Source organism: Saccopteryx bilineata, chromosome 3, assembly GCF_036850765.1.
Source record: "Saccopteryx bilineata isolate mSacBil1 chromosome 3, mSacBil1_pri_phased_curated, whole genome shotgun sequence".
Taxonomy (NCBI): Eukaryota; Metazoa; Chordata; class Mammalia; order Chiroptera; family Emballonuridae; genus Saccopteryx; species Saccopteryx bilineata.
The window spans coordinates 827,283-850,951 of record NC_089492.1 but is presented as its reverse complement, the minus strand read 5'-3'; the positions used below and the strand labels follow the sequence as shown (position 1 = coordinate 850,951).

Here is a 23,669-nt window from a genome sequence, read left to right as displayed (position 1 = left end):
AGGACACCAAGAGGAGGTAGCCAGCCACCTAAATGCCAAGGAGAGGCCTCAGGACAAACCAGGTCTGCCAGGAGCTCCGGCTTCCTGTTTCCGGAACTGTAAGAGAAGCAAGTGCGTTGTTTTATTTTAGTGAGCAGAGAGAGAGAGAGAGAGAGAGAAGGGGAGGAGCAGGAAGCATCAACTCCCACATGTGCCTTGACCGGGCAAGCCCAGGGCTTTGAACCGGCGACCTCAGCATTCAGGTTGATGCTCTAACCACTGCGCTACCACAGGTCAGGCTACAAGCGCACTGTTTTCAGTGCACTACTTCCTTGTCCGGCAGCCCCGGCCAGTCCTGGCACAGGGTATATGGAGATGGCGCAGAGAACACGGAGCTCCCATGACACAGGTGGGCAGCCGGCAGGGGGACTGCTGAACGCTGGTCTGAAACTAGCTCACCGCCATCATCTGCAGGCTTAACACACGGGTTGCTGGGCTTCCCCCCCCCACACACACACACGGCAGAATTTCTGCTTCAGGAGGTCTGGGTGAGATCCAACCATTTGCACCTCACAAGCCCCCAGGTGGTCCTGGTGCCTGGTGGTCTGGCAGCCACACTTTGAAGACCACTACTGTGGTCTATATCTAGAACCCAAAGGAATTCCAAAACAAACATGGTTGCCAGAGGGCAGCTGCCTCAGTGGAAGAGACAATCCCTTGGCCTGCTTCCCTAACCTCAGCCCGTGTTCAGACCAGAGCCCGTCAAGTGGAACACTTCGTGGGGAGTTCCCCTCCTGCACATCACGAATACAGACAGCAATGACTCCGAGACCTCCTCTAAAAGGACCTGCCGTCACTTAGGTGGACACGGGCACAGCCGATCCAGGTCAGAGCTGACGCGGACGCCTGGGTACCCTCTGTGGGCTGCCTGGCCAGAGAGGCTGTCTTGCACTGGGTCATCCGCCCTGTGAGGACAGGAGCGCAGCCCTCGGCTGGAGCTCATGTGGACAGGCCCCCCCGGAGAAATGATTTGACTGGTTGGTTGGTCAGGACCTGAGGAGCAGGACTGGGCGATGTGGGAGGAGGTGCTGGAGGGACACAGGGAGGACCGTCCTGTGTCCCAGGACCATGTGCACCGTCCAGGTAAGGCACACCGGTCAGCCGTGGCCAGGCGGCCTGGCTGGAGGATGCTGGCCCTCCGGTGCCTGCACAGGGACACGAGCAGAGTAGCCCCGCGGCAGGGACAGGCCAGGCACGAGCTGACCACACGGCTCCCTCTCGCAGGCCCACCCAGCCCGTCACTGCTGCCCACCAGCCTCCCAACAGAATGGACCCCCCAGAGCTGACATGAACCAGCCACTCAGCAGGACATCGACCACTTCAGGCTTAACACCAGCCCAGGTGCCTGTCAGTCTACGGTGTGGGTTCACCCCGCTCGCAGCGAGGGGTTGCAGCATGGGTGCAGGACCCCAGGACGCCTCACTCTCCAGGAGCTGCTGGCCGGCACAGTCAAGGTCGGGCAGCCTCACGAGGAAACCGCTGACACCCCACAGGACTATGGCGCCGTCCCTTAGGACAGTGGTTTTCAACCTTTATACTTGGGGACCAGCAGAGACTTTGGAGACCACTAAAGAAGAAATCACCTGAAGCATAAGCACATTCAACTACTAAGGTCATTTCTATAATCTCCACACAACATCAGGCTAGTTAGCTCTTTCGTGGACCAGCAGGAAACTCCCCGTGGACTGGTCTGGTGGTTGAAAACCACTGCCTTAGTACGTGGGCGTTACCTGGAGTCACGGCCCTACTATGTGGGAACCCAGGAGTAGAAGGTAAGAGGTCCACGCACCGGGCCTCCAGTGCCCACTGGGGATGGCTGCTTCTTGGCCCTGCCCCTTGAGGCTATGAGAACATGATGGTCCTTTTGTCCCGAAGAAAAACACCACCACCTGGGACCCACTCAATTTACAGCCGTGACTCCTTTGCCCAGTGAACCAGTAGGCCAAGTGGTCAGCACCCCAGCAGGGAGGACCCAACCCATCCTGTGAAGGCAAGCTGCTGTCCTGGGGCACATCAGCCTTTCCACGCCCAGCTTCAACCGTAAGTGGTCCAGGAGAGCAGAGCCCGCCAGGGGCACAGTCACGCAGACCCAGGAGGACTGTCTGGTCACTGCCTGCCCTGGGCAAAGCGGGAGATGAGCATCCGTGATGCCTCCGGGCCAGCGGCTCCGTGGGGCCATGGCTTTCTCACTCACCCCCCCCCCTCTGGTCAGTTTCCCAGGAAGCATCCTGCAGAAAGGAGCTAGAATAAACCGCACGTGAGGGACCAGGGGGCCCGAGATACCAGGGTGCTGGCCGCTGGGGCTCTTGACCACATCTTTCTTAGAAGGGTCCTCCTCGGCTGGCAGAAACCAACTTACCTCTGTGCAGCGGGGGCAGGGTCAGTGACTGAGGTGTGACACCCCGCCTTAGAAATAAGTGCCCATCACGAACCCAACCTCGGGGGCTGAGCAGTGACCGTCACCACCGCCTGGACGGACAGCAGAGCCGGGAACGTTCAGGAGCTGGTCTGGCCCCGCTCCGCCCTCCACCCCGCCTTCCGCTCAGGGCCACTCGGTCTGGGTTTCTCCTGCCTGAGACACGTGGCCTCGGGCCAGGGTCTCTGCCCAAGCCTGGCTCCTCTGCCCTGGCCATGGCCACAGAGCGCCGGCCACCACACCCCAACACACAGCCGACGCCAGGAAGAAAGAGGGAGGCGAGACCCACAGGAAGGTGGAATTGCTTTTATTGGGGTGGGCGCCGCGGGCCCGCCCATGGCCAGGTTAGTGTTCTGCCCCGAGGCAGCTGGGAGCCCAGCGCCTGCTGCCTGCCCCCGGTTAGTGGAACATGCAAAGCTCAGAGAGTGGAGAAAGGGGTCAAAGCCACCAAGGCAAGGGGCTGGGTGGGCAGAAGGGGTGGCACCAGCCTGGGCTGCCCTGTTCAGCATTACCTGGCTGGCACCCCCAGACTCACGGAAGGGCTGAGGCTCCCGGGGAGAGACAGGTGGGCGGGCACACCCCAGGGCAGTACTCCCGGGGGCCACGGGGCCCACAGGAGGAGGAAGAGAGCCCGCAGAAGCCCCAGCCAGGGCCAGCAGCCCCAAGTTCACCGGGGGCAGGGCCTGTCTCCTACCCAAGGCCTGGGCCCTCGGGGCCTGGGGTGCAAAAGGGGACAGAGAAGGCACTTAACTAGGAGCTGAGGTTGAAAGGCAGAAAAGCCAGAGAGAGGTCTGGGGTCTCGGGAGAGAGTGTCAGGGGCCGGAGGCTGGGGCAGAGCCTAGACCAGCTGGTTCTGAAGACTGAGCTCTCACCTTCCCATGGGGAAGGGGCTTCTTCGCTGGGCAGACTGGAAGAGATGGCCAACCCAGGACACCCTCCCACCCTGGGAGGCTCACTGAGCGAGGTCAGTCCTGGAAACGAGGAGAAAATGCTGCTAGCCCTGAGGGGCCCTGCTAGGGACGGTTCCCCAGCTCTGGGCAGCTCGGATTGGCGGCTGGTCGTGGGTGGAGCCAGCCGATGGCGGGAGGGGAACCTCACCCCAGCAGAACCCTCCCCGGGGAGACGGGCGGCTGGGTTGGGGGCCTGGCTCTGGGCCCTCCAAGGCACCTGGCTGTGGTCAGTGACAGGCAGAGAAGAGGAAGGACCTGGGGGTGAAGGGGAGGTGGTCAGTGGGGCTGGACCAGTCCGGTCCCCCGAGACACAGGCTGTCTGGACAGCACGTGTGTTCATATATTTGTCTGGGCTTTTTGGTTAGACTTCAGGCACCGCTTGGGAGAGAAAAACACCTTTAAACATTAAAGAAAGACCCAGGGAGCCTGGCCACGTACATGCAGAGCAGGAGAGCGGGCAGGGGCAAGGAGTGGGGGGCAGGCGGTGTCAGGCCGTGGTGGACTCGGGGCCCCCCAGGGAGGTCGCGGGCCCCGAGGCGTAGCGGCGGCCGTAGCCCGAGGAGGAGTAGGAGGAGGAGGAGAAGGTCATGGAGAAGCCGGAGCCCGTGGCGTCGAAGCTGCCGCGGCGAGAGCCGGCCCGGGAGCCCGTGCGGGAGCCCGTGCGGGAGCCGGCCGTGGACCCCGAGCCGCTGACGCTGTAGGGGCTGTAGTATCCTTTGCTGGACTGGGCGGCGGCCTCCAGCAGCCGCAGCCCCGTGCCCTCCTCCACCATGCTGCGCTCCAGCGCGTCCCGGTAGGAGATCTTGAGCTTGGTCTTGGGGCAGGTGAGGTACTTGGAGTAGGCGCTGACGTCACGAAGCTTCTGGGCGGTGCGGGCGTCCACGGTGCCGCGCTGCAGGGCCTCGTCCAGGGGCACGCGGCCCGGCGTGTCGGGCTCGATCAGGCCGCCGGTCAGGTACTGCACCTCCAGGAAGCGCTGGCCCGCCTCGTAGTAGAGCCAGCCCTTCTTCAGGGCCTGGGCGGCCGACATCTTGGTCTTGGTGCGCGGGTCCTCGAAGCCGCTGAAGGCCTTCTGGGCCAGGTTGATGCGGTCCACCATGATCTTGTCCACCAGGCCCTTGTTGACGGCCTCGGTGACGGGGAAGCGCTCGCCAGTGTTGGGGTCGATGATGCCCCCGGTGCAGGCCTGGGCCTCCAGCAGCCGCTGCCCCGTGATGTTGTCCACCAGGTTACGGTGCATGGCCTCCGTGATGGACACCTTCTCCAGCGTCTCTGTGTCGAGGATGCCGGCCACGGGGCCGGTCTCCTCCGTGGGGTCGGACCAGGAGGCCAGCTGGGTCCGGGAGACGGCGGGGCTGATGGGGTAGGAGGAGGAGGACCCCACGGAGGACGAGCGGGAGCGGAAGCCGCCGGCATTGCCCGAGAGCATGTCGGCAAACTCGGTGATGGAGAGCGTGCCGGCGCGGTACTGGTCCAGCACGGAGCGGTCGATGAGGTTCTTGGTGATGGCCTCGTCGATGTCGTACTGCCGGCCGGAGCGCCGGTCAATGATCATGGACTTGACCACGCCGTCCGAGGAGGAGATGGTGATCTCCTCCCACTCGCACTCCTGCTCCGACAGCTCCAGGTACGTCTGGTGGTCGATGAGACCCTTGCGGTAGGCCTCGTACACCGACATCTCCTTGCCCGTCTCGGGGTCCACGATCACCACGCGGCGCTTGCGCACCGAGGACTTGGAGGACGTCTTCCGCTCCCGTTTCTTCTCCTTCAGCGGCAGGAGGCACAGGCCCGTCTGGGGGTCGGTGATGCAGCGCTCCATCAGCTGCAGGTAGGTGAGGTTCTCCTCCGTGTTGGGGTCGAAGAAGCCCTTGGTGTCGTCCGAGGGGTCGGTCAGGATCTCGTTCATCTCCTCGTCGAAGAGGCCGCGCTTGTAGGCCACCTCCACGGGCAGCCGGTGGCTCTCCTCGGGGTCGATGATGCCGCCCGTGGCGATCTGGGCCTCCAGCAGGCGGATGCCGTGGTCCTTCAGGATCAGGCCCTTCTTCATGGCCTGGAAGAGGGAGATGAGCTTGCCGGAGTAGGGGTCCTTGTAGCCGGTGACCGCCCGCTCGGCCGACAGCAGCTTGTCCTTGAACTCGGGGCCCACGATGCCCATGCGCACGGCCTCCTCCACGGTCAGCTTGAGCCCCTTGATGGGGTCGATGACGTAGCCCGTGGCCGCCTGGGCCTCCAGGAGCTCGAAGGCCGTGCCCGGGCGGATGATGCCCTTCTTCATGGCCTGGTAGACCGACAGCCGCTCCTTGGTGGCGTCGACGAACACGCCGGCGATGCAGCTGGTCCCCTCGAGGAACTTCTGCAGGTGCTTGGTGACCTCCTCCACGGAGGCCAGGCCCTCCTGCAGCTGCCGGGCGGTGGCCTCGTCCATGACCTGGGAGCGCACCAGCTCCTCCACCGTGATCTGCTTGCGCAGCCCGCGGAAGGTCAGCTTGCGGGCGTCCGAGAGCGGCAGGAGCAGCTGCCCGCTGCCCTCGTCGCGGCGGCAGCGCCGCAGCAGCTGCGTGTAGCTGAGCCGCTCGTCCGTGGAGGGGTCCAGGTAGCTGCGCACCTCGCTGGGCTCCGACAGCTGCTCGTACGTGTCCCGGCTTAGGTAGCCGCGCTGGTAGGCCACCTCCAGCGGGAGGTGGAAGCCCAGGCGCGGGTCCACGATGCCGCCCGTGGCCAGCTGCGCGTCCAGCAGCCGCAGGGCCTCCTCCGCGGGGATCAGGTCCTTCTTCATGGCCTGGAAGAGCGAGATGGGCTGCTCCGTGTAGGGGTCGCGGTACCCGGTCACGGCGCGCTCAGCCGACAGCAGCCGGTCGTGCAGCTCGGGGCCCACCAGGCCTTTCCGCACGGCCTCGTCCACCGTCAGCTGCTCGCCCTTCACCGGGTCCGTCAGGAAGCCCGTGGCCGCCTGCGCCTCCAGCAGCAGGCGGGCCACCTCGGCGCTCAGCAGGCCCCGCTTGAGGGCCTGGTAGACGGTCAGCGTCTGCTGGGAGCCGGGCAGGTAGACGCCCGCCACGCAGCCCGTGCCGTAGAGGTAGCGCCAGACGGACTCGGCCTCCAGGACCTCGCGGAGGCTCTTGGCGCCCTCGCGGAGCAGGCCGTAGGTCTCGCGGGAGATGAGCCGGGCCTCGTGCAGGTCCTCGGCGGTCAGGCGGCGACGCACGTAGTCGTAAGAGGCCAGGTTCTGCTGGCGGATGATCTCGGTCTTCTCGATGATCTCGATGATGATGATGATCATGCGTTCCTTGGTCACCCGGCCGGCCTGGAAGTCGGCCATCAGCCGGGTCCGCTGGTCCTCAGGGATCAGGTCCGATTGCATCACCTCCCACAGGGACATGCTGGAGCCGCCCTGGCCGCCTCCGCCCGGGATGTCGATCTGCGTCTCCTCGAAAGCCCTCCGGGTCTCCTCCTCCGTGTACACCTGCGTGGTCTCCACCACCTCTGCCTTCTCCGCCCCCTTCAGCGGCAGGAGGCGCAGGCCAGTCTCGGGGTCTTCCACGCAGCGCTCCAGCAGCTGCAGGTAGGTGAGGTTCTCGTGGGTGTTGGGGTCGAAGAAACCCTTGGTGTCGTCGCTGGGGTCGGCCAGGACGCGGTTCATCTCCTCGTCGAAGTAGCCGCGCTGGTAGGCCACGTGCACGGGGAGGCGGTGGCTGTGCACGGGGTCGATGATGCCGCCCGTGGCGATCTGGGCCTCCAGCAGGCGGATGCCATGGTCCCGGAGGACCAGGCCCTTCTTCATGGCCTGGAAGAGGGAGATGGTGCCCCCCGAGTACGGGTCCTTGTAGCCGGTCACGGCCTTCTCGGCCGAAAGCAGTTTCTCGTGCAGCTCGGGGCCCACGACACCCGTTTTCACGGCCTCGTGGACGTACAATCGCTGGTTCCGCACGGGGTCCACGAGGAAGCCGGTGGCGGCCTGGGCCTCCAGCAGCAGCGTGGCTGTGCTGGGCCGGAGCAGGCCACGGCGCATGGCCTCGTAGATGGACACCTTCTCCTTGGAGTCCTCCAGGTAGATGCCGGCGAGGCAGCCGCTGCCCTGGAGGAGCGTCCGCACAGAGCCCACCTCCGACAGGTCCTTCACCGACGTCCTGCCGTCCTTGAGCTGCTCAAACTGGGCCTTGCTGAGGACGCCCGAGGCCAGCAGCTCGCCGGCCGGCACCGGGGCCCGGAGGCCGCTGAAGGAGAGCCGCTCTCGCCGCACGGTCTCCACCTCCTCCACGATGGTGACGAGGATCTTGATGACCTTCTCCACGGTGACCTTGCCCGTGCGGAACTGCCGCAGGAGCTCCAGCCGCTGCTCCTCCGTGAAGTACTCCGAGCTGATGAGCTCCCAGATGGTGACCGTCCTGCCCTGGAAGCTGCCGACGGGGACCTCCACAGTGGCCTTCTGGAAGGCCTCCCGGGCCTGGAGCTCGGAGTACAGCTCCTCCTGCCGGGCCCGCGCGGCCTTCTCCGAGAGCGGCAGCAGGCTCAGCCCCGTCAGCGGGTCGGGCCGGCACTGCCGCTGGAGCTGGCTGTAGGTGACCGGCTCCCGTGTCTGGGGGTCGAGGTAGGTCTTGGCGTCGTCCCTGGGCGTCGACAAGGCTTGGCTGGTCTCTTTGTCCAGGTAGCCCCGGGCATAGGCGACGTCCAGGGGCACGCGATGGCTCTTGCTGGGATCCACGATGCCGCCTGTCGACAGCTGGGCGTCCAGCAGACGAAGACCCTGTTCCTTGGGGATGAGGCCCTTCTTCAGGGCCTGGAACAGGGACACGCTCTGCCCCGAGTACGGGTCCTTATAGCCCGTCACGGCCTTCTCAGCCGACAGCAGCTTCTCGTGCAGCTCCGGCCCCACCAGGCCAGCGCGCACAGCCTCGTCCACGGTCAGCCGCGTGCTTGTAGCGGGGTCAATGACGTGCCCGGTACCGGCCTGGGCTTCCAGCAGGGCCACCGCCCCCTCCAGCTGCAGCAGCTCTTTCTTCAGGGCCTCGTAGATGCTCAGTCTCTGCCCCGCCTCCTCCAGCCACACACCAGCGATGACGTTGGTGCCCCGCAGCGCCCGCCGCACAGCATCCACCTCCGCCACCTCTCTCACCGAGCGCTCGCCGCGCTGCAGCTGGCGGTAGAGGTCGTGGTCGATGACCCCGCTCTCCAGCAGCTCAGCGGCGGGCACCAGGGCGCGCAGGCCCTCAAAGCAGAGCTGTCCCTTCTGCTCGTGCTCCTCGACCACCGTGATGACGATCTTGATGATCTTCTCCACGGTGACCTTGCCCGAGCGGAACTGGCGAAGCAGGTCCCGCCGCTGCTCTGCCGTGAAGTACTCCGAGTTAATGAGCTCCCAGATGGTCACCGTCCTGCCCTGAAACTTGCCGAACGGCGCGGACACCGTGGCTTTCTTGAACACGTCCCGGGCCTCTGAATCGGTGTAGACCAGCTCGCCGCCCTTGGCAGCCTGATCTGTGAGCGGCAGGAGGCGCAGGCCGGTCTCGGGGTCTTCCACGCAGCGCTCCAGCAGCTGCAGGTAGGTGAGGTTCTCGTGGGTGTTGGGGTCGAAGAAGCCCTTGGTGTCGTCGCTGGGGTCGGCCAGGACGCGGTTCATCTCCTCGTCGAAGTAGCCGCGCTGGTAGGCCACGTGCACGGGGAGGCGGTGGCTGTGCACGGGGTCGATGATGCCGCCCGTGGCGATCTGGGCCTCCAGCAGGCGGATGCCGTGGTCCCTGACGATCAGGTCTTTCTTCATGGCCTGGAAGAGGGAGATCTGCTCCCCGGTGTAGGGGTCCTTGTAGCCGGTGACTGCGCGCTCAGCCGACAGCAGCTTGTGGTGCAGCTCGGGGCCCACGACGCCCTCCTTCACAGCCTCGTTGACCGTCAGCCGGCGGTTGTGCACGGGATCCAGGAGGAAGCCCGAGGCCGCCTGAGCCTCCAGCAGGATGAGGGCCGTGCCCGGGCTCAGCAGCTGGCGCTGCAGGGCAGCGTACACACTCAGCCTCTCGTCGCCCGGTTTCAGCAGCAGCCCCGCGATACTGCTGTGGCCCTGCAGGTAGCCGTGCACGTCCTCCCGCTGCGCGAGCTCGGCCACCGTGGTGCGGCCCTGGGTCAGCCGCTGCAGCTCCTCAGGACTCAGGATGCCCACGTCCAGGAGCTGCTGGGCCGGCACCTTTTTCCGCAGGCCATCGAAGGCGTACTCGGGCTCCGTCTCGGCGGCCGGACCGTCGGGGGCGTCCCGGCCGTTGGGCAGGGCTTTGGCGACGGAGGCCTGGGAGGCGGCCATCTCCTCCGAATGCGCCAGGGCCGCCCGGTGCTCCTCCTCCAGCTGCTGCAGCCGCTCACGCAGCCTCTGGTTCTCCTCGGCCAGCAGCTTCTCCTGCGTCTTGCGCTGCTGCTCCAGGCGCTGCAGCTCCTCCTGCTTGCGCCGCACGCCCTCCTCTGCCTCCCGCTGCTGCCGCCGGGCCTCCTCCATGCTGGCCACCAGCTGCTGCTTCTCCTGCTCCATCTGCCGCTGCTGCCGCTGCTGCTCCTCACGCAGCTTCTGCGCCTTGGCCACCTCGTCCCGGAACAGCTGCTCCAGCTTGGCCTTCTCCTGCTCGATGAGGCGCTCCCGCTGCAGCAGGCTGTCCTTCTCGGAGAGGAAGGTCTGCTGCAGGGCCTGTGTCTCCTGCAGCAGCTGCTCCTGCTTCACCGTCTGCATCTGCGGAAGAGGAGGGTGGTCACGGATCTCGCCCGGGAGCCCCCCCACCCGGCCGCCCTACGAGCCTGAGGGGCAAGTACCTCCTCGGACTTGAGCTGCAGCAACCTGGCTTCCTGCTTGAGCTTTTCCTTCTCGCGTTCCAGCTCGGCAATAGCCTCCCGCAGGCGTCCTGCATCGTGGTCGCTCTGCTGCCGCTGGATCTCCAGCGTCTGCACCAGCGTCACCTTCTCCTGCGTCGCGAGCTCCGTGCGGTGCAGCTTCTCGCCAATCTCCTCGGCTTGCTTCCGGAAGCGCTGGGCGTCCTCTTCGGCCCGGGCCTGAGCCCGGCTCATCTCGGCCACGCGCAGCTTGAGCCGCTCGGCCTCGGCGCTCATCTCCAGCTGCCGCTGCCGCTCCGCCTCCAGGGTGCGCTGGAAGCCCTGCGTCTCCTGCGCCAGCTGCTGCTCCATCTGCTCCTTGTCTTCCTGCAGGCGCCGGGCCTGCTCCTGGGCCAGCTCCTTCTGCTGCTGCAGCAGTTCCGCCTCAGCCTTCAGCCGCGTGGCCTCCTGCACCGCCTGCATTTTCTCTTTCAGCATCTTCTCCGCCAGCGCACGCTGCTGTGCCAAGTCCTCCTCCGCCAGCTGCCGCAGCCGCGCAGCCTCCTGGGCCGCCACACTCAGCCGTGCGGCTTCCTCCGCCACCTGCTTCATCTTCTCGGCCTCCTCCTCCAGGAAGCGCTGCGTGTTGTCTTTGTCGCGCAGAATGAGCGCACGGTTCTCGGCCTCAATGCGCGCCTTGAGTTTGCCAAGCTCCTCCATCTGCACGCGCACCGAGAAAAGCTCCTCTTCCACCTGGCTGCGCTGGCGGGCGGCCTCCGTCACCTCTGCCTTGAGCCGCTGTAGCTCCTCGTCCAAGATGCCTTTCTGATGATCAGTCTCCTCCAGCTTCAGCCGCAGGGTCGTCAGCTCCTGCTCCACCTGCGCCTTCTGCCTCAGCGTCTGCTCTGCGAACTTCTTGTGTTTCTCCATCTCCGCGTCGGCCGCTTGCTTCTGCCGCAGGGCGGCCTGCTCTGCTTGTGCCCGCCGCAACGCCTCCTGCTCGGCTTCCTTACGCAGCTTCTCCGCGGCGGCCTGCGCCTGGGCCCGGGCCTGCGCCTGCTCCTCTGCCGACTGCTTCAGCCGCTCGGCCTCCTCCACCTGCCGCCGAGACTGTGCGGCCTCGCGCTCGGCCTGCTCTCGTGCCTCCTCCGCCTCTTCGGCCGCTCGCCGTGCTGCGTCCGCTTCGCTGCGCAACCGCTCCAGCATGCTCTGCTCCTGCTGCAGCGTGTGCTGCAGCTCCTGCTCCTTTTGCTGCACAGTGAACGCATGCGCCTTCTCTTCCGCCTGCAGCCGCTTCTGTGCCGCCTCCTGCGCCAGCTGCAGCTGCCGCGCGGACTCCTGTTCCGCCCGCTCGCGGAGGCGCCGCGCCTCCTCCACCTTGGCCTTGAGCCGCTCCACCTCCTCCAGCGCCGCCTTGCGCTGCCGCGCCGCCTCTTCCTCTGCGGCCAGGCTCTTCTGCACGCGCTCCTCCGCCTCCCGGCGCCGCTGTTCCTCCTCCGCGGCCAGCTGCCGCTGCCGCGCGGCCTCCAGCTCCGCCTGCTCCTTACTGCGCAGCGTGTCCTCCGCGTTGCTGCGGATGCGCCCCAGCTCGAGCTCAAGCTCTGCCTTGCCCGCGGCAGCCCGCTCGAAGCTGGCCTTGAGTGACAGGATCTCCTCCTCCACCTGCCGCCGCTGCCTCAGCGTGTCCTCCACCAGCCCCTTCTGCCGCTCCAGCTCGCTCTCCGACGCCTTGCGCAGCTGTGCCAGTCGCTCTTCGATGTCGGCCTTGTGCTGGGCCGCCTGCTCCTCCAGCCGACGGCGCTGGAAGGCCTCGTCTTCCGCCAACCGCCTCAGGCGCTCGTTCTCTGCCTCCTTCTCCTTTAGCGCGATCTCCGCCTCCGTCTTGAGTCGCGTGGCCTCGCTGATGGCCGCCAGCTTCTCCGTCAGCACCCGTTCGGCCTCCGCCCGCTGCCGCGCCGCGTCCTCCTCCGCCAGCTGCCGCTGCCGCTTGGCCTCCTCCGCCAGCGCACGTAAGCGGGCAGCCTCCTCCGCCAGTTCGCGGAACCGACTGGCCTCAGCCTCCAGCCTCTGCTTGGACTTCTCGCTGGTGGAGCGGGACTCCTCCTCAGCCCGTGCCTTGCTGGCCAGCAGCACCTCCATCTCCGCCCGAACCTTGGCTAACTCGGCCTCCAGCTCCTGGCGCTTCTGCGTGGCAGCGGCCGCCTCGATCTGCAGCCGCGCCAACTCCTCCTCCAGCAGTTGGCGTTGCTGCTCCCCTTGTTCCGTCTCAGCCCGCAGACGGATGAGCTCCTGCTCCGCGGCCAGGCGCTGCTGCGCGGTGCCCTCTGCCAGTTGCCGCTGCTTCTCGAGCTCCTGCTCGGCCAGCTCCCGCTGCCGCACCGCCTGTTCCTCCGCCTTGCCGCGCCTGCGCGCCTCCCGCTCAGCCTCTTCCTTCTGTTTTTCCGCCTCGGCCTGGGCCAGGCTCTTCTGCTGTGCGACCTCCTCGGCCTGCAGCCGCAGCCGCAGCGCCTCGTTGGCCTTCAGCTGCCAGCGTTCCAGCTCCCGCTCGGCCTCCTCGCGGGCACGCTCGGCCTCCGCCTGCTGCTGCGCACGCCGCTCGGCCTCCTCCCGCAACTGGGTCACAGTCACGTGCTCTTCCTGCAGCGTGCGCTCCAGCTGCGCCGTCTTCTCTGCAAAGGAGGCACGCTTGCTCTGCAGTTCTGCCTGCGCACTGCGCTGTGCGGTCTCCAGGGCCACCTGCACCTGGCGGGCCCGCTCAGCCTCCGCCTGCCGCAGCCGCCGGTCTGCCTCCTCCGCCTGCAGCCGCAGCTCCTCCAGTGCCTGCAGGGCCCGCTGCTTCTCGCGAGCAGCCTCAGCTTCCGCCTTGACGCGTAAGGCCAGCTCCGCCTCCGCCTGTCGCTTGCGCTGGGTCTCATCTTGCACCTGCCTCCGTAGGCGTTCCGCTTCCTCTTGCGCCTGCCGCTTCTGTGCCTCCGCCTCCTCCGCGCGTGAGCGCAAGGCCTGCAGCTCGCCCTCAGCCCCGCTGCGCTGGCGCTCGGTGGTCTCCAGCTGCAGGCGTACCACGCGGATCTCCTCCTCAATGCGCAGCCGGCTGCGTTCGGCCTCTTCCGCCTGCCGGACCTTGGCCTGGATCTCAGCTTCCGAGCTCTGTCGCAGGTGCTGCAGCTCCTCCTGAATGCTGCGCTTCTGCTGCTGCGCATCCACCGCCGCCTCTTCCCGCCTCACCACCTCCTCCTGCATGCGTCGCTGCAATTCCTGTGCCTCCCGCTCTGCCTGAGCCTTTGCCTGTGCGTGCGTTTCCGCCAGCTGCCGCTGCTTCTCCAGCGCAGCCTCCACCTCCGCGAGGCGCTCCCGCTCCTCTGCCCGCTGCTGCTCAGCCAGCCGCTGTGGCCGCGGCAGAGAGAGGGAGAGAACCAGAGAGAGGGGTGAGTGCCGAGCAGCCGCCAGGCCCGCACATGACACGGCACCACCACAGTCCACTCCAACAGCACGTTGTGGGGAGGGGGAGCGGCGGCAGGGAGGACAAAGGTCACAGCCCAGCAAGGGACAGAGCGTGCACCCACCCAGGGCCCTCCGGGCAGCAGCGAGCGTGGCCTGGCCCCATAGTGCTCACCAGCCCCAGGATGGAGGCTCAGGCGTCCTCCCCTCTTCCTTCAGGCGATGAGACAAGGAGAGAGAGCAAAGCAGGAGGCTCACAAGGCCCAGTGAGCCGCACCACCACACAGCCCTGCCTGAGCGCCATGAACGCATGTGCCCTGGGAACCATTCCTGCAGCCCAGGGGGGTAGGGCAGGGTGGCCACCGTGGGACAGGAGTGCAGACCTCAGCCAGTTCACAAGAAGGATGTGAAAGCCTACAGCTCTGACCACAGAGGAGAGTATCAGTAGGCCCGACAGTGAAGACACCCAGGAGGCAGAGAGAAACAGGGACAGCTGGGCACCCCAACCTGCCAAGGCACCTCGGGATACCCCTTACACCCAGCCTCACACCTGGCACCCCAGCTCCTCCAGAGCGGTAGCTATGAAGACGGGTGACACGGAGTCTCAAGACAGAACACCATCAGAGCCAGTGGCACAGCAGTGCAAACAGGAGGAGGAGGAGGCACCAGCCACCGCCGAGAGCAGCGCAGCACCAGCTGAGGTGGGACAGGCCGTGCTCGAGGGGTGCCCGTGGCGTCAGGCAGCAGGGAGTGGGGAGCTGTGCTAGGTGGTGTCAGACGGGCTCCAGGGGCCGCGTCTCTGCAGCAGGACGCCCCTACCCCCGGGGGCCGTACCTCCTCCTCCTCCATGCGACGCAGAGTCTCACTGATGAACCTGATGTACTGGCTCGTCAGCGTGGTCAGCTCGCTGTAGCGGGTGCGCAAGTCCACGTACTGGGGGCAGAAGGGAGGGGTCAGCCGGGGTCAGCCCTGCCCTGGCTGTGGACACCGTAAACCACCCGCCACCACCGTTCCTTGGCCATTACCTCCTGGATGACGCTCTCAGACCCCGACTGGACCTTGGGCTTCTTCGCTGGAGAGGCCACTGGCTCAAGCTGTGCCTTGTATGTGACCAGCTGGAGCTCATAGTCCTGTGGGCAAACACTGGTCAGGCCCAGGCTTGCCCTGCCCCTGACCCCGCCAGCCAGACCTGGACTTGGCACCACCAGACTGGGCAAGAATGGCAGGAGGGCCCCAGCCAGATTGCTCAGCAGTAGAGCGTCGGCCTGGCATGTGGAAGTCCTGGGTTCGACTTCTGGTCAGGGCACACAGGAGAAGCGCCCATCTGCTTCTCTACCCTTCCCCCTCTCCTTCCTCTCTGTCTCTCTCTTCCCTTCCTGCAGCCAAGGCTCCACTGGAGCAAAGTTGGCCCGGGCGCTGAGGATGGCTCCATGGCCTCTGCCTCAGGCGCTAAAATGGCTCCAGTTGCAACGGAGCAACGCCCCAGATGGGCAGAGCATCGCCCCCTGGTGGGCATGCTGGGTGGATCCCGGTCGGGCACATGCGGGAGTCTGTCTGTCTGCCACCCCCCCACACTTCTGACTTCGGAAAAATACACACAAACAGAAAGAATGGCAGGGGAAGCAGCTCTACCTTGATGGCGTTTATGTACTGCTTGGCAAACTTCTGGCACTCCTCCACCTTCTCCCCGTGGCGCTCAATTTCCTCCAGCAGCGCCTAGGGTGGGCAAGTGCGGTCAGCAAGGCCCCGCCCCAACCCTCGCCTGGCCCCGCCCACCCAGGCCGGCCCACGCCCACCTTCTCCTGCCGCAGCTGCTCCCGCACGGCCCGGCTCTCCGCCAGTGGCATGGCCTGGATCTGCTCCTGCCGCTGCTTGGCGTCCTGCAGCCAGGCGCCCAGGGGGTCCGCGCTCTCCCGGTAGTAGCGCAACTGGCGCCCCAGCTGCTCGAGCTCGCGCTGCCGCAGGTCGGTCTGGGCCAGCACGGCCTGCCAGCGCTCCAGCAGCTGGGCGACCCGCTCCCGCCAGCGCTCCACCTCCACGTCGCGCTCCCCGTGCCGCTGCTGCAGCCGCTCTCCCACCTCCTGCGCCCCCCGCAGCTCGTCCCGCAGGGCATCGAACACGGGCTGCTGCGCCTCCGCCTGGGCCCGCAGCTTCTGTGGGGACCGGAAGGGCGGGCGCCCTGTCAGCTCCAGGCCCTGCTGCTGCAACCCCGCCCCCCCCCGCCCCCGTGCCCCTCCCCCCAAGCCCCACAAGGCGCTGGCCTGACAGCGGTACCTTGAGCGCAGCCTTGGTGACTTCAAGCTCCGGGAGGGTGGCGGGCACAGCCTGGGCCTCCTTGAGCTGCTCCTCGTGGGCCCTGAGCACCTCCTCGGCCCCCTGCGTGCTGCGGATCACCAGGCTGATGGTCTTGAGCCTGGGGGAGGAAGGCCAGGACTCAGAGCCGGGGCAGGGGGGCGGTCAAGGGGAGAGTGGCTGGAGAACCTCTGGGACACAGGCATGCTTCAGAGCTCGAGCCTGCGTCCTGGAAGGAGGTGGTACTGGCCCGAGGACAGCTGTGGCCTGGGAGCCCCCGGCCTTCCAGCCCCAAGGCTGGGCGAGGAGGACACGTGTCAGCCTTTGTGAAGAAAGGATGGCGAAGGGGTGGACATGCTGCCTGTGGTGCCATAAGAGGCTATGAAAAGACAAGGCAGCCTGGCCTGTGGTGGCGCAGTGGACCAAGTGTCGACCTGGAACGCTGAGGGTGCCTGTTCAAAGCCCTGGGCTAGGCACACATGAGAAGCAGCTACTGTGAATTGATGCTTCCTCCCCCCGCCTACTCTGTCTAAAAATTAATAAAATCATTTTTTTTTTTTTATTCATTTTAGAGAGGAGAGGGAGAGACAGAGAGAGAGAAGGGAGGGAGGAGCTGGAAGCATCAACTCCCATATGTGCCTTGACCAGGCAAGCTCAGGGTTTTGAACCGGCGACCTCAGCACTTCCAGGTCAACGCTTTATCCCACTGTGCCACCACAGGTCAGGCAATAAAATCTTTTAAAAGAATAAATACGGCCTGACCAGGCGGTGGCGCAGTGGGTAAAGCGTCGGACTGGGATGCGGAAGACCCAGGTTCGAGACCCCGAGGTCGCCAGCTTGAGCACGGGCTCATCTGGTTTGAGAAAAAAAAAAAAGCTCACCAGCTTGCGCCCAAGGTCACTGGCTCAAGCAAGGCGTTACTCAGTCTGCTGAAGGTTAAGGCACATATGAGAAAGCAATCAATGAACAACTAAGGTGTCGCAATGCATAACGAAAAACTAATAATTGATGCTTCTCATCTCTCTCCGTTCCTGTCTGTCTGTCCCTGTCTATTCCTCTCTCTGACTCTCTCTCTCTCTGTCTCTGTGAAAGGGAAAAAAAAAAAAAAAAAGAATAAATATGCCTGACCTGCAGTGACGCAGTAGATAAAGCATCAACCTGGAATGCTGAGGTCGCCGGTTCAAAGACCTGGGCTTGCCTGCTCAGGCACATATGGGAAGCAACTACGATGAGTTGATGCTTCCTGCTCTTCCCCCCCCTTTTTATCTCTCTCTCTCCTCTCTCAATAAATAAAACTTTTTTAAAAAGTAAATCATTAAAGAATAAGTAAAATAAAACTTAAAAAAAGGAGAAGAAAAAAATGACACATCAGAAACAAAGACAGGAGAAACATGCTGGGCCTCGGAGGGTGAGCCCGAGCCGGAACGGAGCAGGTGGCGAGCGTTTCACCCCACTTCTGAAAGTGAACCAGTGCACCATGTTTGTTTGCATGCTGGAGTGAACTGCAAAGGACAGAAGAGGTCCCTGGGCTGAGTGGGAAGAGCTGGTGGGAGGAGGGGGCCCTGGCAAGGACTCCACACTTCCCCAGGGGGACTGGGGCCAGCGGAGCCGTGCAGGAAGTGAGTCAGGAGCTGGGTGGGTACAGGTCCCCCGGAAGGACATCAGCAGGGCCCCTCTCACAACCAGGGCTCTCAGCTACTGCCTTGCCCACTTACCGTTCCCGTGTGCTTGTCCCCACTGTCCCCTGAGAAGCCGTTCCTTCCAGGCTGCTGGCACCATCCCTCCGACCTACTGCCCAGGGTCACCTTCCCCGTGGGCATTCCTCACCCTCCTGGGCTCCCCCCCCTACCAGCACTTGGTTTACACTTTCCTCAGAAACTGCCCAGCGCCTGATGTCACCTCGGTGGGACTCCCCCAAGTCCTCCCTCTCTCAGTCCCCCATCTCAGGGAGCCATCCCCCTCTCACCCCAGGTCTGGTCATCAGGAAGTCCTGCCTTGAAGGCACAGGACTGAATCCGACACCCTCACCCTGGCTTACACCCACCAGCGCTCTCGGCCCAATTCCTCAACAGACGCCACCCACTGGCCTGGCCTGGCCTGTCCCAGCACAGGGTGGTCAGGATCCCTCTGCTCAGCACCCTCCCGGGTTCACAGTCTTGGCTGCAAACAGGTGCACTCACTTCTCCAGGTAGATGGCGGAGAGGCTGCGGACCTGCTCCAGCTTGCCCAGGGTCAGCTCCAGCTCTGAGCGCAGCGTTGGGGCAGCGGGCGATGGCTCGGGCAAGGCCAGGACCTTCTCGGCCTCCTCCGAGAGCCGGGCAACTCCCTTGCCCAGCCCGTCCACCTCAGCCTGTGCTTTCTGAGGAGACAGCGAGGAAGCGGGCTGAGCACAGAGCCCAGCCTCCGCACCCCCTCGGAGGCCGGGCGGGATGGGAAGGGCGCGGGCCGACCTGCTGCTCAGCGATGCGCTGGGCGCACTCCCGCGCGGGCTCCTTGTCCAGCGGCAGACGCAGGCGGTGCACGGTCCGCGTCTCGCAGGCCTCCAGCTGCAGCCGGATGTCCTTGAGCTCCGAGATGCAGCGATGGCAGCGGGACTCCTCCTGCTCACCTGGGGACATGGCCTGCTCACACGCCACCCAGCCTCCCCCAGCCCGGCCCCGCCCACAAGGCCCCGCCCGCCCGGCCCCGCCCACACAGGCCCCGCCCGCCCGGCCCCGCCCACACAGGCCCCGCGCCTGCCTACCCTGCTCCAGGCTCTGCAGCAGCTGCTGGTAGTGGCGACTGCAGGAGCCGTACTCCCGCTCAGCCTGCAGCCGGTCCTCAGGCCCGAAGCTGCTGGCATCCTGGCTGTCTCGCAGGAAGGCCTGGTAGTGCAGCTCCAGGGTGCGCAGGGCCTGCCGCTGCTCCTCTGGCTTCAGCGTGCGGAACTGCGGATGGCACGTGAGGGGTGAGTACATGGGTGGCTCAGCCCAGGAGGCCCCCACGGCACCCCCTCACATGGCCCTGTCCTACCGTGACCAGGGACCAGGAGCGGATCAGCTGCAGGTCACGGCTAAAACTCTGCCAGGCCAGGAGGCTCTTCATGTCCACGTAAAGCTGGTGCCACAGTGTGACCAGGGTCTGGTGCTGGGCCTCCAGCCTGGTGGCGGGTCAGAGGTTCAATCAGAGGTCCCAGGCACCCACCAGCTGCCGCCCACTCCCACACGGCCAGATCCGGGACCACCCACCTGCTGACGGCTTCCAGGGCCTCCTGATTGGGTGGAGGCACGAGGAAGCACACGGAGGGCATGGCGGCCTCATTGCCCCCGCTGCTGACCACCTTCCAGTGTAAAGGCTGTGCAGGACCCACCAGCTGGCATTCGTCACCTTTGTGCACGGTCACCTGGGACAGCCAGAGATGTCACAGAGTGGCCGAGCCTCCACACCCTGCAGCCATGCCTCTGCTGACCACACCCCTCCGCTGACCACAACCCACTGACCACGCCCCTCCTCTGACCACGCCCCACCAGCCGCTGGCCTCACCTCCACCTGCTTGAAATCGCACACAGCCAGCAATGGCACGCGGCCCCTTGCAGGGTGGGCGGGATTGCGGGGCTTCAGCTGCACGATGGCCTTGGCCCGCTTGGCGAGGCCCGCGAGGTGCCCCTTGTACTCGTTCAGCTGCTCCTTCTCGTCCTGCAGGGGAGAGGCAGCTCAGAGACCATCCTGCTTCCACATGAACATGGGACCAGGCAATTGTTGGTGAAGACCCACACATCCGCCCGGAGCAGTGAGCCTGCACACCAGGCACTGTACCCTGGAATCAGGAGTGCTCCCCACGGCCCCAGTGTGCGGGGCTGGGCACTGGAGATGTGACCAAGGCAGGTCTCCAGAGCTTGGCCTCCAACAGCTCCCACTGACCCAGCCATGACTGAGTAACAGGTTACACACTGCATCCTCCAGAATGGGGACCCCAGCTTCACTGTGGCCAAACAACATCCTGTCTCCTCCACACTCCCTTTCCCCCTGCAGGTCACCCACCTCCTCCCATTTGGCCCTCCAAGGGGTCAAACCCTCCAAGGACTATCCAAGAGTGGTGATCGAAAGTCCACCTTAAAGTTGCCTGCTGTCATGGGCAGTGCGGGTAAGGGGGCCTCCTGGGTCCCCCAGCCTTTGCTGACCCCCACTTCTGAGCACAGGAGCCCCAGCCAGCAGAGCTCCCTGCCTTCTCTCTCCTCCATCACAACCTCCAACACCCCCAGAAGCTCGGGACCCCGGGACCCCTCCTGGCGACCCCACCCCAGCCTCAGGACATGCTGCCTCTATCCTCCTCTGCCCAGCACTACCCCTGCCCCAGATGTCAGGCCAAAATGCCGGGGGACTCATATATGGGGAAGAGGCTGAGACCGAGCAGCTGACCCAGGGCCCCGAGGGGCAAGGGTTCCTACCGGCTCTGGCCAAACCCCTGCAACCACGGTGCACCCTGCGCTAGCCTCTCAGTCCCCCACGCCCATGGCGCTGTGCTGACACCCCGCACTGTGCCTCCAACACCCCTCCACCTCCAGAGGGACCGACCCAAGCCCCCGTGTCACCTAGATGCCACCACCACCTCTCCTGGGCTCCCTCACATGTCCACCTGGCCGACCCGACGCCTCCCCCGCCCCCAGGCCACCGACTCACCTGGGCGTCCTGCAGCAGGTCCTCCAGGCGAGTGACCGTGATGGACCGGTCACAGGTGTACTTCCTGCGCAGAGTCTCCTGCAGCTTCCGCAGCTGCTCCTCAGCCTCCCGCACGTCGGAGAAGAACTGCAGAGCAGGGAGGAAAGGGTCGGGCCAGGCTGAGGGGCGGGGGCGGGGCCGGGGGCGGGGCGAAGCCAGGGGGCGGGAGGAAACAGGACCGGGTGGCTGAGCCAGCCTGGGCGGTCTCACCTGGAAGTAGGCGGTGTTCTCCTTCAGGTGCGCCTCCACACAGCAGCACAGCTGGAGCATCCAGCTCCACTGGGTTTGCAGGGCCGCCTGGAAGGACTGAGCACCAGAGTCCCTGTTGGCCTCCCACCCCACAGCCTGCAGCCCCCCCGGGGGGCCCCTCCCCACCCCCACTATCTCCCCGAGCCCCACCTCCACCGTGGGCCGAGCTGGGTGCTCTTCCCGCAGCAGCCGGTCCCCGGTGTTCTGGATCTCCTTGATTTTCTTTTCCTTCAGCTCCAGCTCACGCATCAGGGCCTGACGTGAGGGCGGCAGACAGGGCTCAGGGACCGTGTCAGGGCCACGCCCGCCCGCCCAGAAGGGCCACTCTCCCGCCGAGCGCCACCGAGCCCAGGGGGCCGTCCCCTGTGCGGGGGACCTGGAGCTCAGCCCACCCAGCCGCCACCAAGGGGCACCCAGCCTGTTGCAGCGCCCAGCGAGGGAGGCTGCAGGGCCGCCTCACCGAGTAGCTCTCCTTCTTGGCGGCCATGTTGGCGTTGCGCTCGCTCCAGTCGAAGCCCACCTCCTCCTCCTCCTTCTCGCTCAGCCACATCAGCTCCTTGGTGGCGGCTGCCACGAAGCTGTGGAGACTCTCTAGGGACCGCAGGCGGGCCTTCGAGGAGTTCTGGGGGCCAGGAGGGCGCGTCAACAGCAGGCAACCCCACCACCCACTCCGCCACCCGACCCCCCGGCCGTCTGCCCGGCCCCCTGCTCACCAGCAGCTTGGCATACTGCAGGTCCAGCCGGCCCAGGCACTCGCGATAGGTGCCCCGGATGGCTGGGGAGAGCTGGCCCTGCGGGGGACGAAGAAGGTGAGAGGCCTACAAGGCGAGGACCCGGCTCACCCCCCCAGCCCACCCACACACACCCACTGACCTCGTCGGTCCGCGCCCGCTCAATCTTGGCCCGAAACTCCTCGATGGACTGGTGCAGGCCGCGGTGGCTGCCCAGCTGCGCCTCCACACTGGGCAGGTCCACGCCCCACTCGGGGCTGTCCACCCGGCGCTGGTTGTCCTGCACCCATGCGAGCAGGTCCTGCAGGTAGCGCAGCGTGGAGTCCTCAAGCTCGGGGCGCCTCTGTGCGCTCTGCACCGGCACCTGGGTCACCTGGGTCAGAGGCGCGGCTACGCCCGCCTTCAGCCGGAGGTTGTACTCGGTGCGGATGGCCACCAGGCGCTCGTGCAGGCGATACACCCTGGGGGCAGCGGGGTTGTCGGGAGCAGTGAGCAGGGGAACAGGCTGCCCCCACCGCAGACCTCCCAGGGCCTGTACCGGGGGCGGGGCGCCGCCCACCTGCGGTACATCTGCTCCCCCTGCGGGTGCCGCCCACCTGCGGTACATCTGCTCCCCCTGCGGGTGCCGCCCACCTGCGGTACATCTGCTCCCCCTGCGGGTGCCGCCCACCTGCGGTACATCTGCTCCCCCTGCGGGTGCCGCCCACCTGCGGTACATCTGCTCCCCCTGCGGGTGCCGCCCGTCCTTCAGAGTCTGCACGTCGTTGAACAGCAGCCGGATCATGCCGTCCGCCTTGTCCAGGTCCCGCTCCACCTCGCCCGCTCGCTGCGGCGCCTTGCCTGCCGCCAGCAGCCGAATGTCCTGCAAGGTGGCCGTCACGACTCAGCCCCGGCCCCAACCTCTCCCTTTCTCCCCCGCACAAGGTGCCAACCCTGGCTCTCAGCGGGGAATCGAGATCCATTGCAAAGGCCTTGGGGAGTCCGAGCCGCCAGACCCTTTGTGGCCTCATCCAAGGTTCTGGACCTCACCCTCACCGCCGCCCTACTGACAGCTAGCCCTCAGGGCGGGCGGGCCTCCTCTATGTCCTGCCTGGTGCCCAGAAACCAGCTCAACCCAAAGCAAACAGTCAGCGTTGGCGGGGGACCAGGAGGGTGGAGCTGAGGGCCCCAGGGGCGGGGCAGGTTCAGGCCCCACCCCTCCCGGCCCCGCCCCCATTGCCTGTGTCCGTGCCCGCCCCTGTGCCCCCCCCCCTTACCGACTGCAGCAGGGCGTCGGCCTGGTTCAGCTGCTCCTCACACAGCCCGGCCTCCATCTGCAGTTTGCTTACAATGCGCTGCAGACACTCCAGCCTACGGCCCAACACCCGTGGGACCGGCGTGAGGCAACTGTCCACCAGGCTCCCCGCCTGGGAGCAGCACCCTGCCACTCCTGGCCTTCCCGCGGGCCTGCAGCCCACTGCCCGCGCTGGCCCGAGTGTGGGTTTCCTAGCCTAGGGGGAGATTTCCTCCCCAGAAGGGTGACTCACGCTCGGGTGGCTTCCCTGCCACTGCAGGGCCCCGCCCGCCCCCGCCCGCCCGCTGACCGCAGCCTCCCCGCCCACCTCTCAAACTCGCCGCGGAGCTGCTTCTCCCGCTCCAGGATGGCCACGTGCAGCCTGCCCCATTCCTTCTCCACGTCCAGCGGGTGGTAGCCGGGGGGCACCTTCAGCTGGCCTGCTTGCACTGCCCCCTGTGGGCAGGGGAGCCAAGCTCAGGCCTGGGCCCGTAGAGGGGTGGGGGTGCCCGGCTGCCCAGCCCATTCTAGTCCCAGAATCTCAAGGGTGAGGCCAGGTCCCTGGACAGCCTCACTCACTTCAGGGATACCCTGTCCTTCCCTCTGAAACGCCACCCACTCATCTCCCTTGGGGGACCCCACTCACCTCCAGGGACTGGTAGATGCCCTTGGACCGGTTCTTGTCAGCCTCCTTGGCCGGAAGTTCTGTCTCCTTAAACTTCAAGAACTGGCACCACAGGATCTGTGTGGGGGCACAGATGTCAGCTGCCAAGCCTGGGCAGCGCCCACAGCGGCAGCAG

General features: G+C 65.8%; 1 protein-coding gene across 12 annotated transcripts in view; it reads right to left on the bottom strand.

Moving 5' to 3' along the window:
• Positions 1–2,745: 2,745 nt before the first annotated feature.
• Positions 2,746–23,669, bottom strand: part of PLEC (plectin) — a 61,143-nt gene continuing 40,219 nt past the window's right edge. For 10 of the 12 annotated variants that reach the window (XM_066265453.1, XM_066265457.1, XM_066265458.1 and 7 more), the window contains 23 exons: positions 23,516–23,611; positions 23,198–23,325; positions 22,853–22,946; positions 22,304–22,458; positions 21,739–22,057; positions 21,579–21,656; positions 21,326–21,487; positions 21,016–21,120; positions 20,827–20,922; positions 20,578–20,703; positions 19,441–19,593; positions 19,146–19,300; positions 18,931–19,057; positions 18,662–18,845; positions 18,369–18,526; positions 18,099–18,277; positions 15,901–16,039; positions 15,423–15,779; positions 15,259–15,342; positions 14,652–14,756; positions 14,461–14,559; positions 10,192–13,572; positions 2,746–10,111 (listed from right to left, as the gene is read on the bottom strand). In XM_066265453.1, the coding sequence (XP_066121550.1) occupies positions 3,893–10,111; positions 10,192–13,572; positions 14,461–14,559; positions 14,652–14,756; positions 15,259–15,342; positions 15,423–15,779; positions 15,901–16,039; positions 18,099–18,277; positions 18,369–18,526; positions 18,662–18,845; positions 18,931–19,057; positions 19,146–19,300; positions 19,441–19,593; positions 20,578–20,703; positions 20,827–20,922; positions 21,016–21,120; positions 21,326–21,487; positions 21,579–21,656; positions 21,739–22,057; positions 22,304–22,458; positions 22,853–22,946; positions 23,198–23,325; positions 23,516–23,611 (12,699 nt within the window). In that variant the 3' untranslated portion in view covers positions 2,746–3,892. Of the gene's footprint in view, positions 10,112–10,191; positions 13,573–14,460; positions 14,560–14,651; positions 14,757–15,258; positions 15,343–15,422; positions 15,780–15,900; positions 16,040–18,098; positions 18,278–18,368; positions 18,527–18,661; positions 18,846–18,930; positions 19,058–19,145; positions 19,301–19,440; positions 19,594–20,577; positions 20,704–20,826; positions 20,923–21,015; positions 21,121–21,325; positions 21,488–21,578; positions 21,657–21,738; positions 22,058–22,155; positions 22,188–22,303; positions 22,459–22,852; positions 22,947–23,197; positions 23,326–23,515; positions 23,612–23,669 lie in introns of those variants that run through there. The other 2 variants (XM_066265464.1, XM_066265463.1) reach the window with 2 other exon arrangements.